At 45.4% G+C, this 13,847-nt stretch overlaps 1 protein-coding gene across 1 annotated transcript in view; it reads left to right on the top strand.

The window, feature by feature from the left end:
- The first annotated feature begins 266 nt into the window (after window positions 1-266).
- The window catches only part of LOC8036652 (phosphatidylinositol 4,5-bisphosphate 3-kinase catalytic subunit beta isoform), a 31,602-nt gene continuing 18,021 nt past the window's right edge, over window positions 267-13,847 (top strand). Inside the window, exons 1-7 of the mRNA XM_029970339.4 lie at window positions 267-410; window positions 3,220-3,451; window positions 4,801-5,039; window positions 6,513-6,689; window positions 7,522-7,591; window positions 9,655-9,818; window positions 13,413-13,631. Coding sequence (XP_029826199.2) covers window positions 267-410; window positions 3,220-3,451; window positions 4,801-5,039; window positions 6,513-6,689; window positions 7,522-7,591; window positions 9,655-9,818; window positions 13,413-13,631 — 1,245 coding nt within the window. The remainder of the gene's footprint in view (window positions 411-3,219; window positions 3,452-4,800; window positions 5,040-6,512; window positions 6,690-7,521; window positions 7,592-9,654; window positions 9,819-13,412; window positions 13,632-13,847) is intronic.

The raw sequence follows: 13,847 nt of genomic DNA, 5'->3' as shown, positions 1-13,847 counted from the left end.
GTCGGAACTATTCGGGAGAACGCTGCAGTGGGCTCGATTCAGTCTTTTAGCCCCACAAGAAACTCTCGAGCATTGAGTGCTAGCCTCTCTGCAGCTGAAAATTCGCACGCTGTTTCACGCAAAACAGATGCCCGATGTACGTCCATGGGGCGTTGGTGGAACGTTTGGACATCCTGATAATGTCCGGGGAGCCGTTTGTGCTGCCACGGGTGCCTCTCTTATTCGAGCCACGTTTTCAGCGACGGGACCCCGTGCGATGCTGAACGATGATCCCCCCGAGTCCGTTCCTGCTTCCGGATCCGTGGATCTCGGATGTGGAGCTGCAGGTGGACGTCACGGTGCTGCTTCCGAATGGCCTGGTGCTGCCCCTCCAGGTCCACAGGGAATCCACCCTGGAGGAACTCAAGCAGGTGCGCTCCGCTCGCTATTCCTTCTTATAGATACATTCAACCGGGACTCTCTGTCTTCGGGTGTGGCGGTATATTTTGCTTCCTGGACATTGTCTCGACAGATGGGATTAAAAATTAACCCGCCACAAGTGGCAAACACGCCGAACCTCGGCGAGTGTCGGCGCTACGAGGCAGATGCGTGAGTCTTGGCTTGCGTCGTGCTTGTGGTGAGACGCTGCCAGGCAGGGTGTTGGAACGAAATGTTTTTCGTTCCGTTTTTATTTTCGTTCCATACGAAAAATTTCCGTTCCGTTTCCGCTCCGGAACGAAAAAATAATGCTCCGTAACGGTTCGTAACGGTTTCTTTCTATAAAAAAAAATCGCAACAAAAATTAAAAGGAACGTAACGTTTATTTTTACACAAAAATAGATAATTCAGGCGCTCCAGAGGAATCTGCGGAAACGACATTGCTTCTGAGATCATGTTCATTGCCTTGAGAATGAGATAATGATCAAGGCACCGAGCATGATCTCAGAAGCAGCACGTCATCAAGTGTGCTCGGTGAAAGGCAGGACCTCTGGTCCGATAAAATAAATTTCAGCGCCGAGAAGGCCCTGAAGGCCCATAGGGATGAAGAAGTACACTTTTGCAACAGAGTCTCAGACTGCCGTATCCGTAGAAAAACAAAAGATGGACTTCTACAACGCCGGGTCACAAACTTCCCGCGCTTGCCGTGATCTGTTGTCTGTCTGTGTCGTCCGAAGAAAGCATGGAGGGAGAGGGCGCAAGTGCCAAGGAGAGCATTGCGAGCGTGTGGAGGCGTCGCGCCACCGCGCTCTCATTGGTGGGAAGCAATGGCGCCTTGAGTCATGTTTTTTGTTTCTCGTTGTATTTTTTGTCTTTGTTTTTGCTATGCTTGTTCGCCCGGAGTTTAGACGGGGGGCGATGGCTTGCTTGTCTTCTCTTTAATTATGGTACAAACCAACGGCAGTCTCTTCGCTGCGTGAAACGAATTACTGAAATACCTGATATTTTCCCTTGAACCGAAAACCGATAAGAAAATTTTTCGGTTTCACTCCGGAACAAAATAATAAATAACGTTTCGATTACGTTTCCGTTCCGCCAAAAAATATCGTTTTTTTCGTTTTTCGTTTTTGGTTTTCGTTTTGTTCCGATACCCTGCTGCCAGGCTCGCTTTCGTATATGCTGACCCAGCCTGGGCGACGCTGTGCGGATGCATTATTTGGAGCGCAAGTCCGTCTGCTTTTTGCACAGGGGTGGCGATGATATCAGAACGCCAAGCTGTTATTGGCTGATTGAAAAAAAAAATATTGGAAAGATCTCAAGGCATCAAGCATTGAGCCAATCAGAGCTCGGTGTTCTGATATCATCGCCACCCCTGTGCAAAAAGCAGACGAACTTGCACTTCGTATTGACGACGTTTGGAGTGGCGGGGCTGGAAGGGGCCGCAGGGGGGGGGGGGGGGGGGGGGCGCACGCCTTGTCTTTTGGGTGGTATTGATTAAACCCAGTTTCATGTGAGTCGTTTTTCTTATTTTTCTTTTATAAATTGAAATTGTATGAGTATCAGAGGCCGAAGCATGGGCGCATTGCACATCGTACAATCTATTTTCTGCTTTCCATGTTGAGGCAGAATCTTAAACCAGTTTTGGTGTTGGAAATCTTCCTTACGTCAGTATCTTTACCATATCAATACCTGAAAAATCTTGATGTACCAGTATTACAGGGGTTATACTTCAACTTTGATTTATTATATCAATATATTTGCTATAAATTATCATTACTATACTCTTGGAGAGCTTTGTATAAAATATGTAAAAGTAGCTATCACAGCCTTGCTAGCAATTAAATGTGTCCCTGTGTATATAAAGAGATTCTACATAGTGCTTGTTCCTAATTGAGTGCTTCAGAAGTAAAGAGCTGTATTTCTACGCTGCAGCTCCCTAAATATTACGGCTTAGAAGTCTACCGTCATTTCCACTTAAAGCCTACAAAAAAAAAAAAAAAATCACATGTTTCTCCAGGAGAGTTTGCTTTGTCGCCTTTACTTTAAAAACAGCAGCGAGGAAACCGCTATTGAGTTTGTTGATTTGATGTGTGCAAATTTCGCGAATCTTAAACAATAACATAAAGTTAATTGTGCAAATAATTCTTTCACACTGAATCACGCTAGAGATGTAGGGGTCAGTGTAATCCCAATTACAAAATTCTCTTCACGAACATAATTCTTCAAAACGAAAATTTGAAACATTCGCTAAATATCTTACAAAATGTGATTCATATTGTTTGGCGTGATTTTTGAACTAGTTGACAGCAACAGAAAGACAACACCAGACCACCCTTGAGTCATGAGAAGCAATTTCAAATAAATGTCAACCAATCACACGAGTTCGCACCACTTCAACTCCTTCGATCCTATTAATGTTGAAACATGGATGAGGCCGAGTGGTTGTTTCAGTGTTGAAATGCGACTGTTTCCACCGAAACAACCTAACAACTCAGTCGAAATATATCAACAATAATTTTTTTTATGTGTGCCAAAATCAACCTTTAGGCCTTCACTTTGGTACACAAAGAGGATACATCCACAAAGAAAAAAAGAGAGAACGAGAGCAAAACATACAAAAGAAAATTTTACGACCCAAACAAACTCTCAATTCACAAAGTGGCAACAAGCCCTTCCACTTGCTTCCTGAAAATAGTGAAGTCGCTGCGTATTTCTATCCTTGCATCATTCAAGTAATTAAAAAGTGAGTGTTTACGTGTTTTTTTTTTGTTTGTTTTTCTGCGCATGCATATTGATTTGCAGTGCACATGGCGTGAGGCGGAGCGTCTCCCGCTGTACCGCTGCCTCCGTGGTCGGGACACGTACGTGTTCACGTGCGTGAGCGAGCGCACTTCAGAGCGAGAGGAGTTTGCGGACGAGGGGCGGAAGCTGTGCGACGTGCGGCCGTTCCAGGCACTCCTTCGACTCGTCGAACGGCCCTCGGACAAGGCTGACCGGCAGACCAACGCTCAGATCGGCCTCTTGATTGGCAAAGGTACGGCAGGATGGGACCCCCTTTCGTTTGCGGGGCGTGGGACACCCTTTCGGCGCTCGTTTGTGGAGCAACTAAACAATGCTTTCGTTGTTGCTGGCGTTTGCCAACTGGAGAAAGGACGTCGGAACGTTTTCGGTGGTTTTCCAGTGCAGGCACTAAATCGAGGGTTATTGGTGGAAAACAATAATAAAATATACTCAGTTGCAAGGTGTTGAATGTCAAGTCTATGCTAGGCGTCTACTCCTATTTTGTTTTAAAAAGTGACAGAAAAATTGTTCGAGGTGATGTTTTTTTAGGTGTATTTTGGCAAGGTGTGTCAGGAGTTCATTTGCGCACAAATATCATTTCCTTCTGAAAGTATGAACGCCTCCCACAACATGTCCTTTTCGTATTTATCTTTCTGGGCAAAATGTAAATATATATTAAAGTAAAGTAGTCACGTGTATGTCACCAATTTACTGTCAAAGCAAGTTGAAGTCGAAAGAGAATGTTTTTATCAATTTTCCACGCCTCAAATCTTTTGTTGTGCAAGTCCATAGATTCGATAATTGGTCTGTGTTCCCTTTTTACTTCAAAATATTGTTGTAAGCTTGCGTAAATTAGACACTTAAACAAACCCTCTTTTTCCTTGCTATGATAAGCCGATTTTGTGTGAGAACTTACCCGCTGCATTTGCAATGCGCATACAACCAAGCCAGAGAATAAGTCTGGTATAACTTAAAAAAGGAAACATATTATTGTCTCGAAAATATTCGAGAGGTTATGCTCCACAGGATCCTGAAAGTAACGGCTTGTCATTACCAAAACCCTTTCTTTTTTAACAAAGGGATTATTGGGTCAGCAGGTTCATCTTAAAGTTAAACAAATAGCGCAAAAGAATAAGACAAAAAACATTGACGAACAGTGTTATGCAAGGCGCACTCGCAACTGAAGTTTGTTAAAATCGTTGTTATAAAGATGGCACTCCACATCTATGCGAACCTTATACACCAACTCAACTTTCTGACCTCATGCTAATGTGGTGGCGCTGCTATCGACACAGCGCATGCGCAGATGCTTGACCTCACGCAAATGAGGTTTCTGCGCACTCGCAGTACCCGCACCTCGTGTGGGAAACCGCGGGCCTGTTTGTAAACATAGTGTTAGTGCATAATGAGGCTCCGTCTCTTTATTTCCAGTCGGATTCACACTGCCCATAAACAGTCTGCTCTTTGCAGACTATTTTCGAACATGCTTTCCAACATGCTGTCAATGCTTCGAATGTGCTTCTGTCGTTATGCCTGCAGCAAGCACCCTGTCTCGCACATGACGCACATGCAGCGTGACTTGGGCTTTATTGTATCTTCCAGGGCTGAACAGCTTTGACGCTCTGAAGTGCCCCGAAGTGAACGAATTCCGGCGAACGATGCGGGCGTTCTGCACCAGCATCGCCGACAAGAGGGCAGAGTGGTCGCCGCTCGATCAGGTCAAGTACAGATACCCTGCCCGCGTGGACCGCTTCTGCAGCCAGTACCCGCCTCCGCACATGGGAGACAGGATTTCTTCCGCCGACTCGACGTTTGGCGCAGAAATCCTCTTCGAGAATGGGGTACCAACTTATTTCTTCGCACCATTTGTATGGCGCTTTATAGCTGGGCAATTGAACGACTAGCCTTCCAATTATTCGATCAATCAATCACCGTACATTTTATAACCCGCTAATCGGTTTCATTCGGAAGTGGAAAACATCCAGGAGAGAGAAAAAAGGATGCTTTACCCGTTGGCGTTCATATTTTTAATTTCGGAGACGTCACTGATGTCTTCCGCGATAAAGCAGTAAAGTATATCTCGTCGGATTGTCACACAGAGCAATAGCAAGTGTGACACAATTGGTAAAATAATATTGTGCGATATTCTTAAAGTTATTGGCCCGCGTTTTCTTATTGTGGCGGTAAAGCGTGAAGTTTCAAATGAGGCGGTATCCACCATCAATAAAGTATTGTAAAACCAAACAGAAATATAAACTAGTGAAATAAAAAAAAAAATTAGTTCTGACACTTTTTTGTTTTACATTTTTGGTGTGGAGGTCGGCACGAGCGAATATCTCAAAATAACAGCGGAAGTATGGGGTTACACACAAACACACGTCACCACCGGCCGCAAAAACAATCACACTTAGTAATACAATCGCAGCAGACAAAAGAAAATAAAGAAATAACAGCGCTTTGTGAGTGCTTTGACAACACAAAATAAAAAAAGTAACAGCGCTGTGTGAGTGTTTGTCCGCTGTGATTGAGTTACTAAGTGTGATTGTTCTTGTGGCCGGTGGTGACGTGCGTTTGTGTGTAACCCCATACTTCCGCTGTTATTTTGAGGTAGGGATACTCAACTCGCCCGAACCACCATTTTACCCAGAAGATAATCGATTAATTAGCAGATTAAAGAATAGCGATCTTTCGGTTAAAATATTTTATTCATCGCCCAGCCCTTTTTGGCACGCAGATGTCGGCTCATCACCCCCGGGGTCTAAAAAAGAGGCCAGGTTATATTTATAAGCTTTTATACACGATTTAGCCACCACACTGCCTCTGTTCGTATGAGCAAGCATCGGCTTACACGCGTGGGACACACCATGCTAGGGTACACTATTCTTGAAATTATGTATAATAGAACGAATGTGCGTAAAATTTCAACATTCTAGGATATCAGGTCGAATTTACAAGTCCTGACCAAATTCTTCGACATGATAGAAATGTTGCATCAGAGTAATAATGCTAATTATAATAATCAAGAATTGGTTTTGCATTTTATTTAGAAATGACCTTACGTTAACTTACACACCCAAACAAAATAAAAGTTAATTAAGCACATGATTATAACTAATAAAATTATTTTTTTAATGAAAATTACTACTTTCGTTTCCGAGAGCCACTGTGCCATAAAAAAATAATAAAGTGTCCTTACCGTGTAGGCCCGCAGAACTGCTCCTTAAGACATTGCTATGAGTACGTTAAATACAAGTTGTCCGTCCATAAGTACTTGGGGCACCCCGTCAAGTATCACGACGTCCTGTTTCATTCAGGGCATGATGACGATGAACGTGGCCATAGGAGCCACCCCTCAGGCTCTGCTGCTCCTGGTCATGCAAAGCGCGGCCTCGGGGGAGCAGTTCCTCTGCCACACGGTCGAAGGGCTCGTCCTCAAGGTCTGCGGGAGGGAGGAGTACCTCCTCGAAGAGCTGCCCTTGCTCCAGTACAAGGTGACCAGTGACTGCCGTTGGCTAGCTGCATTCATCAAACATCCGTATTGTTTTAAATCTTTATTCATTTGTGCTCTCTAATGCCTTCATATAAATTCGAGGGAAGACCACCACCCCTCGAGCTCGCTGCTTTGTAATACGCTCCCGCTGCATACATGCTAGTACTGTGGAAGCCCCTACGAAATATTTAATCGAATAGAATAGTTTTATTTGTCGCGTATGTATTTATAGTAAGTGTGCACATCATTGAGCAGGCTAAAGCCCCGAAGGTTTGTGCGCTTGAATCGGCATGTGGCAAAAACTAAACCTTATACAGGTTACATACGACAGTAAACTATTTACATTCAGAAATTACACATTTACGAGGTGAATTGTGACATTCGCTAGTGAGATGGAGAACAGTCTTAGTTTTTCTTTGATGATCAATGAGCAGTATTTGGTGTAGGAACTTTTACATTGGAGACTGATTATCAAAAGGATATTGGCCCTATCCGTGTTCTAGACGGTCACATTTTCTGCGCATAAAGACATCAGTTAATAAAAAAGCGGTGCTTGATTTTTTAGCTTTGTGCTGAGGTTCAAGATGTGATCAGCCTACTTGTTTGTTGCAATGTTTACTTGTCAGCTTATTATGTGAGTTTCAAACGCCCACAAACTTGATTTCTGCACATGAGGAACAGATTAGCAGAATTAGTGTCAAAACCATTTAATTATGCGAATTAATCTGCGCAATTCAGAGAAACTTGGTGATAAGTTCGCTCATGTCACTTTGTTGTACGTACCTACCTCTCAGCGTTGCTCACATGATGCCTTTATTTGTCCCTTTTTGTAGTATGTCCAAGAAAAGGTGTCCGAAGGCTCCACTCCGCAGTTCACTGTCGTTCCCATCAGCGACATCCAAAGTGAGCACTCAGCACCAACTTGTTATTGCTCGCCGCGGCCACGACCCATAGATACTATAGTATTTGCCTAGTAAAAAACAAAACGGATTTTATTGAGAAACGTATTCTTTTCTTCAAATTATTTAAAGGGATGTTGGACCGAAATCTCGATTCCCCAAAACACGCGGCAAAAGCGTGCAACGGGATGCTACAAACACCAAAACATCACTCATACAGCGATATCTCGAACTGATGACCATATTTAAAAAAAAAAAAGAGGCGCATTTGGCAGGAATGTTGACGTCATGTTTCTCCGAGAAGGAGAGGGAACGGCCTCGCGTCTTCTCTGCCTCGCGGCCTTGAGGGAGCGAAGCGAAGAGAGGAGGAAACTAGGTATCTTGACGTCACGAGCCTCGTCGGCCTGGTTCATTCTCGACTTCTTTTTCCAAAAATACGGCCGTCCATTTGATATATCGCCTTACTAGTAGTGTTGTAGGGATTGTAGCGTCCCGCCTACATCTCCAGCATTGTTTTTTTGAAATTCAAATTTCGGTTCACCATCCCTTTAATGGAGGGGATGAATCTCCTAGCTACTTCAAAAAAGGTATCAGCACTCTGTTTCACTTAGGGTGCGAGCGTAACAGATGCTACAAGAGCTAGCTCCGTGATTGCAGCGTACCTGCCGAGCACTGATGCTCGTGCTCTGCAAGCGCCATTCGAGACAGCATGCTCATGCTTGTAGCTTTGTTTTTGCTCGCTCATAAGCAATCCTTAGGGAGAATTATTCGGTATCCTCACATAGCACGTCTTTTGACTGTGAACCGCACAGACCAGATCTTCTTCTGCCTAGTTGATTCGATCCATTGAACCCATGCAGTAGATCTTCCCTAAAGCTGACGCACGGTTAAAGGAAACCTGGGACGGAAGCTGGCTGAGGGGCGCAGAACGACCCTTTTTCCCTCAATGAGTTTACCTTTTTCGCCTGACACCACGTTCCTTGCGTGACGCAACAAGTTTCAAAGCGGCTATTGTTGCAAGCTCCAAGTCTCACGCCTCCTCTTTCTGAACTTTGTGAAAAGCGCAACTAAGTGTATGATCTATGACCAGAATATTTGTATCTCTATTTGTATTATAAAAAAGAGAAAAAAAGGGGGGGGGGGGCATCATTCACTCAGTTAAAAAAAATATATAAAAGAAAATTTTTTTTTTTAAGTGTCCGGTTCTGGACATAACGCCAGGAAAGGAACCTTCCACAAAAATATTTTTAGCGTACTATACATTTGGAGACTCATTTGAGCAATCGTCTCGAGTTAGATTCAGGTTTCAGAATCGCTCCTAACTTGAAAGAACTCCCATGACGTAAATATTGCGCTACAATTTATTTTTGATGGAATTTTTCTTATTTTTTTTTTTTGAGAAACATGTATAATCCAGGCACTGTAAAATATTTTTTTTTTCTGTGGGGGGGGGGGGGGGGGGGAGGGGGGCAGAGGAGTTCAGGCTCCCATTACAAATGGTAGAACGATGTGATCCTCATAATTCCACTTTTGTTTCAAAAAGTATGAGTAAGCAAAAAAAATCCCGATTTATTTTTGCATATGAATGCGCAGCATATATCTTAGGAACTAGCTAGCCAGACGAAACAAAATTGCATCCGCCCTTTAGCAAATGCTTAGCTTACAATTTCATGCTAATATAAAATATAGTCAGTGCGCAGGCGAGCTGGTGGAAGTTTACCATGGTGTATTTAACCCAAGTCTGGGGCAAAAGCAGAAAAAAACTTAAGTTCGACAAGCTGTCAAGGTGTTTTCTTGCCTCAGGCCCAGGCTCGGGTGAATACATCGTGTTAAAAGACCCCTTTCAAGACCCCATTAAGAGACATTGGCCACTTTTTGGGCACGAAACGTCGCGGTTGAATCCAAGTTCTCGCAAAAAGCTGGCCCCGCCCTTGTGCCACGTACAAGGTACGTGCCCAAACAACGGCGTACTCGGATACTTGGCGCAGCAGCCACCAGACGGCGCTCACTTTTGAGGAGGGCTCGATTGAGCGTACCTTGTAACGAATGCGCCTTTTGCCTCACCAGCGGATCACGACATGGTGTACGCGCAAATCGAGCGCTGCATGGAGCCCAGCTTCTGTCGACCATCCCCTCATCCGGACAAGCTGGTCTCGGCGTGGATGATCGGCGATCCTTTTCGCGTTCGGGTGCTCTCCGCTAGCTCCGTCAACGTCGAGTCGGGAGCCAAGGTTCGTCACTCCCCGCTCAGCATCCGTCCTCTAAAGTCTCTAGTAGTGCAGACTACTTCCGGTATGCACATTGAGTTACGACCGGAAGTACACCGTCCTACACTTTTTTTGCACCGGTGCAGATGGTGCAGGTAAATCGAACGCAGCTTCTATCTCACTCCTGGGTGAAGGTTTCGTACCCGTTGCGTTCGAAAACCTAGCCGCGTCCAGCGCTGCTGTATCTGTCTTGTCACGTGACTTGATTCGCGGGAATAACTCGGATCCATTCGAGTAAGATTGGAACGCAGCCCCAGAGGGTCCATCTGCTGATCGTAATCTGACCAATCTGATCTGGCCCACCTCTGGGCGCAGCCATCTGAACGTCACGTGATCACTAATGTGGCAAACAGGCAAGATGGCGGCAACCGGGGGGGGGGGGGGGTGCCATTTTACGCCGCTGGTTTACCGCTCTAAGTTTACTCAAGCTCGTTGATTTGGAGCTGCCCTTGAAAAAGAAAAAAAAAAAAACCCAAGCTTCGTGGGATTTTTACCTAGTCTTATTTTGTGTTTACCGAGAAAACAACCCAAGCAACTATCCGCGAGGCTCCTACTTTTTCTGGGTGACATTTGTTATCTAATTTATTTGTTATAACGGTATCGGGCTGGACATATCCCGAGTGTTCCGGTCGCACGTATGTTCTATCGAGGTCGGGAATGTCCGTGTCTTCTGCATAAGTCAAGATGAACTCCAGTTCGCTTTCAATCTACCGGTTTGGAAATATCTGGCACCACCTGGCAGAAAACGAGGTTCGAGGTTTAAATAATATTAACGTTGCGTGTAACACAGCCGGAAGTTAGTCAGCCTCAATGGGCGTCTGGTGTCTCGGCATTAGATGAGCAATTTAGTTAGTGCAGTACGACTGCTGTACTCCCTTTTACGATCATTTGGTGAACTATAGAGGCTGCGGCCACCGCAACCCATTACGAGCGTCGGAGAAAGGCACGTGACCGCTCTATGGTTAACACAAACGAAACGCTCCCGTAACGTGGAGTCACGTGCCTCACTCCGGAACTCTTAATTTCTCGCGGTGGCCGTAGCCTCTACAGTTCGCCAAGTTATCGTGAAACGGAGTATAGCCTGGGTTCCTTTTAAGGTGTATCATGCAGTGGTAATAAAGGGTGTCCAAACAGGATACTTTATAACGCGTGAAGCGACACTTCTTCGCCATACGAAGTCCGGCGGTCGATCTTCTGTTTGTACATCCACCAGGCAATAGATGGATGGGTGGATGGATGGAGGATAATTAATGGCTGTACCCACACCCTTTATAACGGGCAGTAGCGCGCCACCTAGTCTAGAAATCAAAAGTATAATTCCTCCCCTCGCCCTTCTAAACCAATTCGCTTCCCCCCAATCATTTTTGTAACTATCGCCCAGTGTTGGCGGTAACACGTTACAAGGAACGGCGTTACCGGTAACGCGTTAGTTTTTTCGGTAACGTAGTAACGTAGTCGTTACGTTTTCAAGACAGTAAAGGTAACGTACTTACGTAACTTATATTGAGTAATGGATAACGTAGTTACGCTGCACGTTACATCTTTTCAGATTCAAAAAAGAAATACTTTAATTTTTTTTTTCGTGTTTTAAGGCGCCAAGTTATATTAAGTTTTGCACTTATCCCGCATTTCTTCAAAATCACAACCGTAAAAGAGATAATTTAGGTTTATGCACAGACATAAGGTATGCTAAAATATGGCACATATGCATGCACCTGTAAAGTCAAATAGCAAAACATTTTGGATTCATAAATAAAGTGTAGCGAAAAAGTAACGCGGGTTCTTTTTATTGGTAACGGTAACTTTAACGCGTTCCTTCTATTTTGAAGTAACGTAGGTCGGTAACGCGTTTCTTTTATTTGTAAGTAACGAGTAGCGTATTTCGCGCCTTTTTTTTTTCGGTAACGCCTACAACACTACTGCCACCAGGTGGTGTGGGATATCGCCAAAACAACCTTTGGGAGATCGGGCAAAAAAAAAAAAAAAAAGCTACAAACATCACTTTCCGCCTTTTTCCGCCCACCGAGAGAGTCGCCAATTTTCCTCTGGTCAAACCTCTTCGGCTTTACCCCCAACACCAGACCCACTGGGAAACGGTGTTGAGACTTGGGACAGAAGCCATGCGGGAGGGTGTCCCAACTTTTCTTTGTCCCGCCTTTCCCCAGCTATGCTAGTTAGTTTTACTTCATTAAATCTTCTCTGGATGATTTCCACCAATCTTATTACCTCTTCTTCCTGACTGTATAATCATTTTCTGCCCCATTCCTCCATCCTCGCCTGCAAAAGCCCAGCGCCCCCGCCAGATCCGTTACTCCTTCAGGGAGGGCTGGTCAAAGCCCAACGCACTTCAAAAAACCAAAAAAAGGTTTTAGCGTCTCACTTCCGTTATGACGCTTGGCACATAACTTGTCTACCTCTCGAAATTTATCACTATAAGTCTTTGTTTTTAACACTCCCATTCTAGCCTTGAACAGCAAAGAGCTTCCACGTGAATTAGCGAACACCCTTTTCCTTTCTTATGTCCCGTTTTTGTGACCTGTGCAATGTTAAAGCTGATTTTCTTGCATTCTTCCCTCGCATTTTCCTTTCTGCCTCTTTTACTCCCTTTTACACTAAACTAGTCTGCTCAGCCTCATCAATAGTATGCATGTAATAGGGAGTTTTCGTAGACCGCGCTGCCCCCTCCGCTAAGCGTTCCGCAACGAAGAAGTTGCTACTGCGCCTGCGCGCCGATAGCCTTGACTGTGGAGTTCCCGCTATCGTAGCGGTTGCGGAGGGCCTTGCGGGACGGCGAAAACGATCTACGAAAACTCCCTATTTAAAAGTCAACTTTCAGGTTCTGGTTTTTTGTTCAGTTTGTGTATAACCTTTTCGTGCATAATTACTTGAATACTTTTTGTGCCTACCGCGTATCATCCATTTCGGTTAACCTTACTTCAGATGCCAATGTACTAATTACCCCTCTGCCCTCAAAAGACGACCGACCAAAAACAGGCGCGGAAGCGGACCGCCGCACGCCGTAGGGCGGAGTTGTGTGGCTTCGCGCGTTCTCAAGTCTCCTGTTTGGACAGCCCTATACATGGCCGCTCGCCGGTACGGTACTCTTCCCGGTCGAAACGGGGAGGGTTGAGAATTGAAGCCATTGGATACCTGGGTTCGAGGTTTCCGAGGATGAAACAATGGACGGATAAGAAAGGAGCCGAAAGAAGCGTCTTAGAACGAACTTGGGGACAACAACAGGAAAGAAAGCGACTTCGGGGGAGCCCAATTTAGGCCATTGCAGCGCAATAGCGCCAGTGGGATCTTGTTTGCTTGTTTGAGGGAGTGCACGCGCTCGCTTGAGTACGTGTGCACGTATTCTGATACAAAAAAACCTTCTGAACGGGCAATGTCTTAAAATGGTCCATTGACACCGAAAACACACAATATGTGGAAAATAACAAAAAATATCCCCCCCCTCCCCCCCCCCCCCCCCCAAAAAAAAAAAAAACAATTCGAGAAAAAAATAAATAAAACTCGAACAATACTCATCATAAATTCTCGTTCCCTTGTTGCCAGTTGGTGGTGGAGGGCGGTCTGTACCACGGCACGGAGCTGCTCTGCCAGACGCAGCGGACGCAGGACTGCTCGGTGGCCGACGGGAGAGGCTCCTGGGACCAGCAGCTGTGCTTCGACCTGGCCGTGCGAGACCTGCCGCAGGCCGTGCGCCTCTGCCTGGGGCTGTACGAGGTCACCAGGGGCACCAGGCATCCGCGCGCCCGCCGGCGGCTCGGCCCCGTGAGCACACTTGCGTCCTCTCGTGGGGGCGTACTTGTGGGACCAGACGTCTCTTGACTTTAGAGTACATATTTGGGGAGTAAGATGTCTCATGGGAGCGTACTTGCGGGGTGAGACATCTTGTGAGAGCCTACTCGAAAGGCGAGATGCTTCGTGAGAGCATACTTGTGGGGCCACACATGTTGTGAGAGCATACTTAAAAGATGAGATGTCTCG

The sequence above is a fragment of the Ixodes scapularis genome, unplaced genomic scaffold, assembly GCF_016920785.2.
Source record: "Ixodes scapularis isolate PalLabHiFi unplaced genomic scaffold, ASM1692078v2 PGA_scaffold1__304_contigs__length_218370807, whole genome shotgun sequence".
Taxonomy (NCBI): domain Eukaryota; kingdom Metazoa; phylum Arthropoda; class Arachnida; order Ixodida; family Ixodidae; genus Ixodes; species Ixodes scapularis.
Note: the sequence above shows the minus strand (reverse complement) of the source record. Positions and strands in the feature narration are given on the sequence as shown.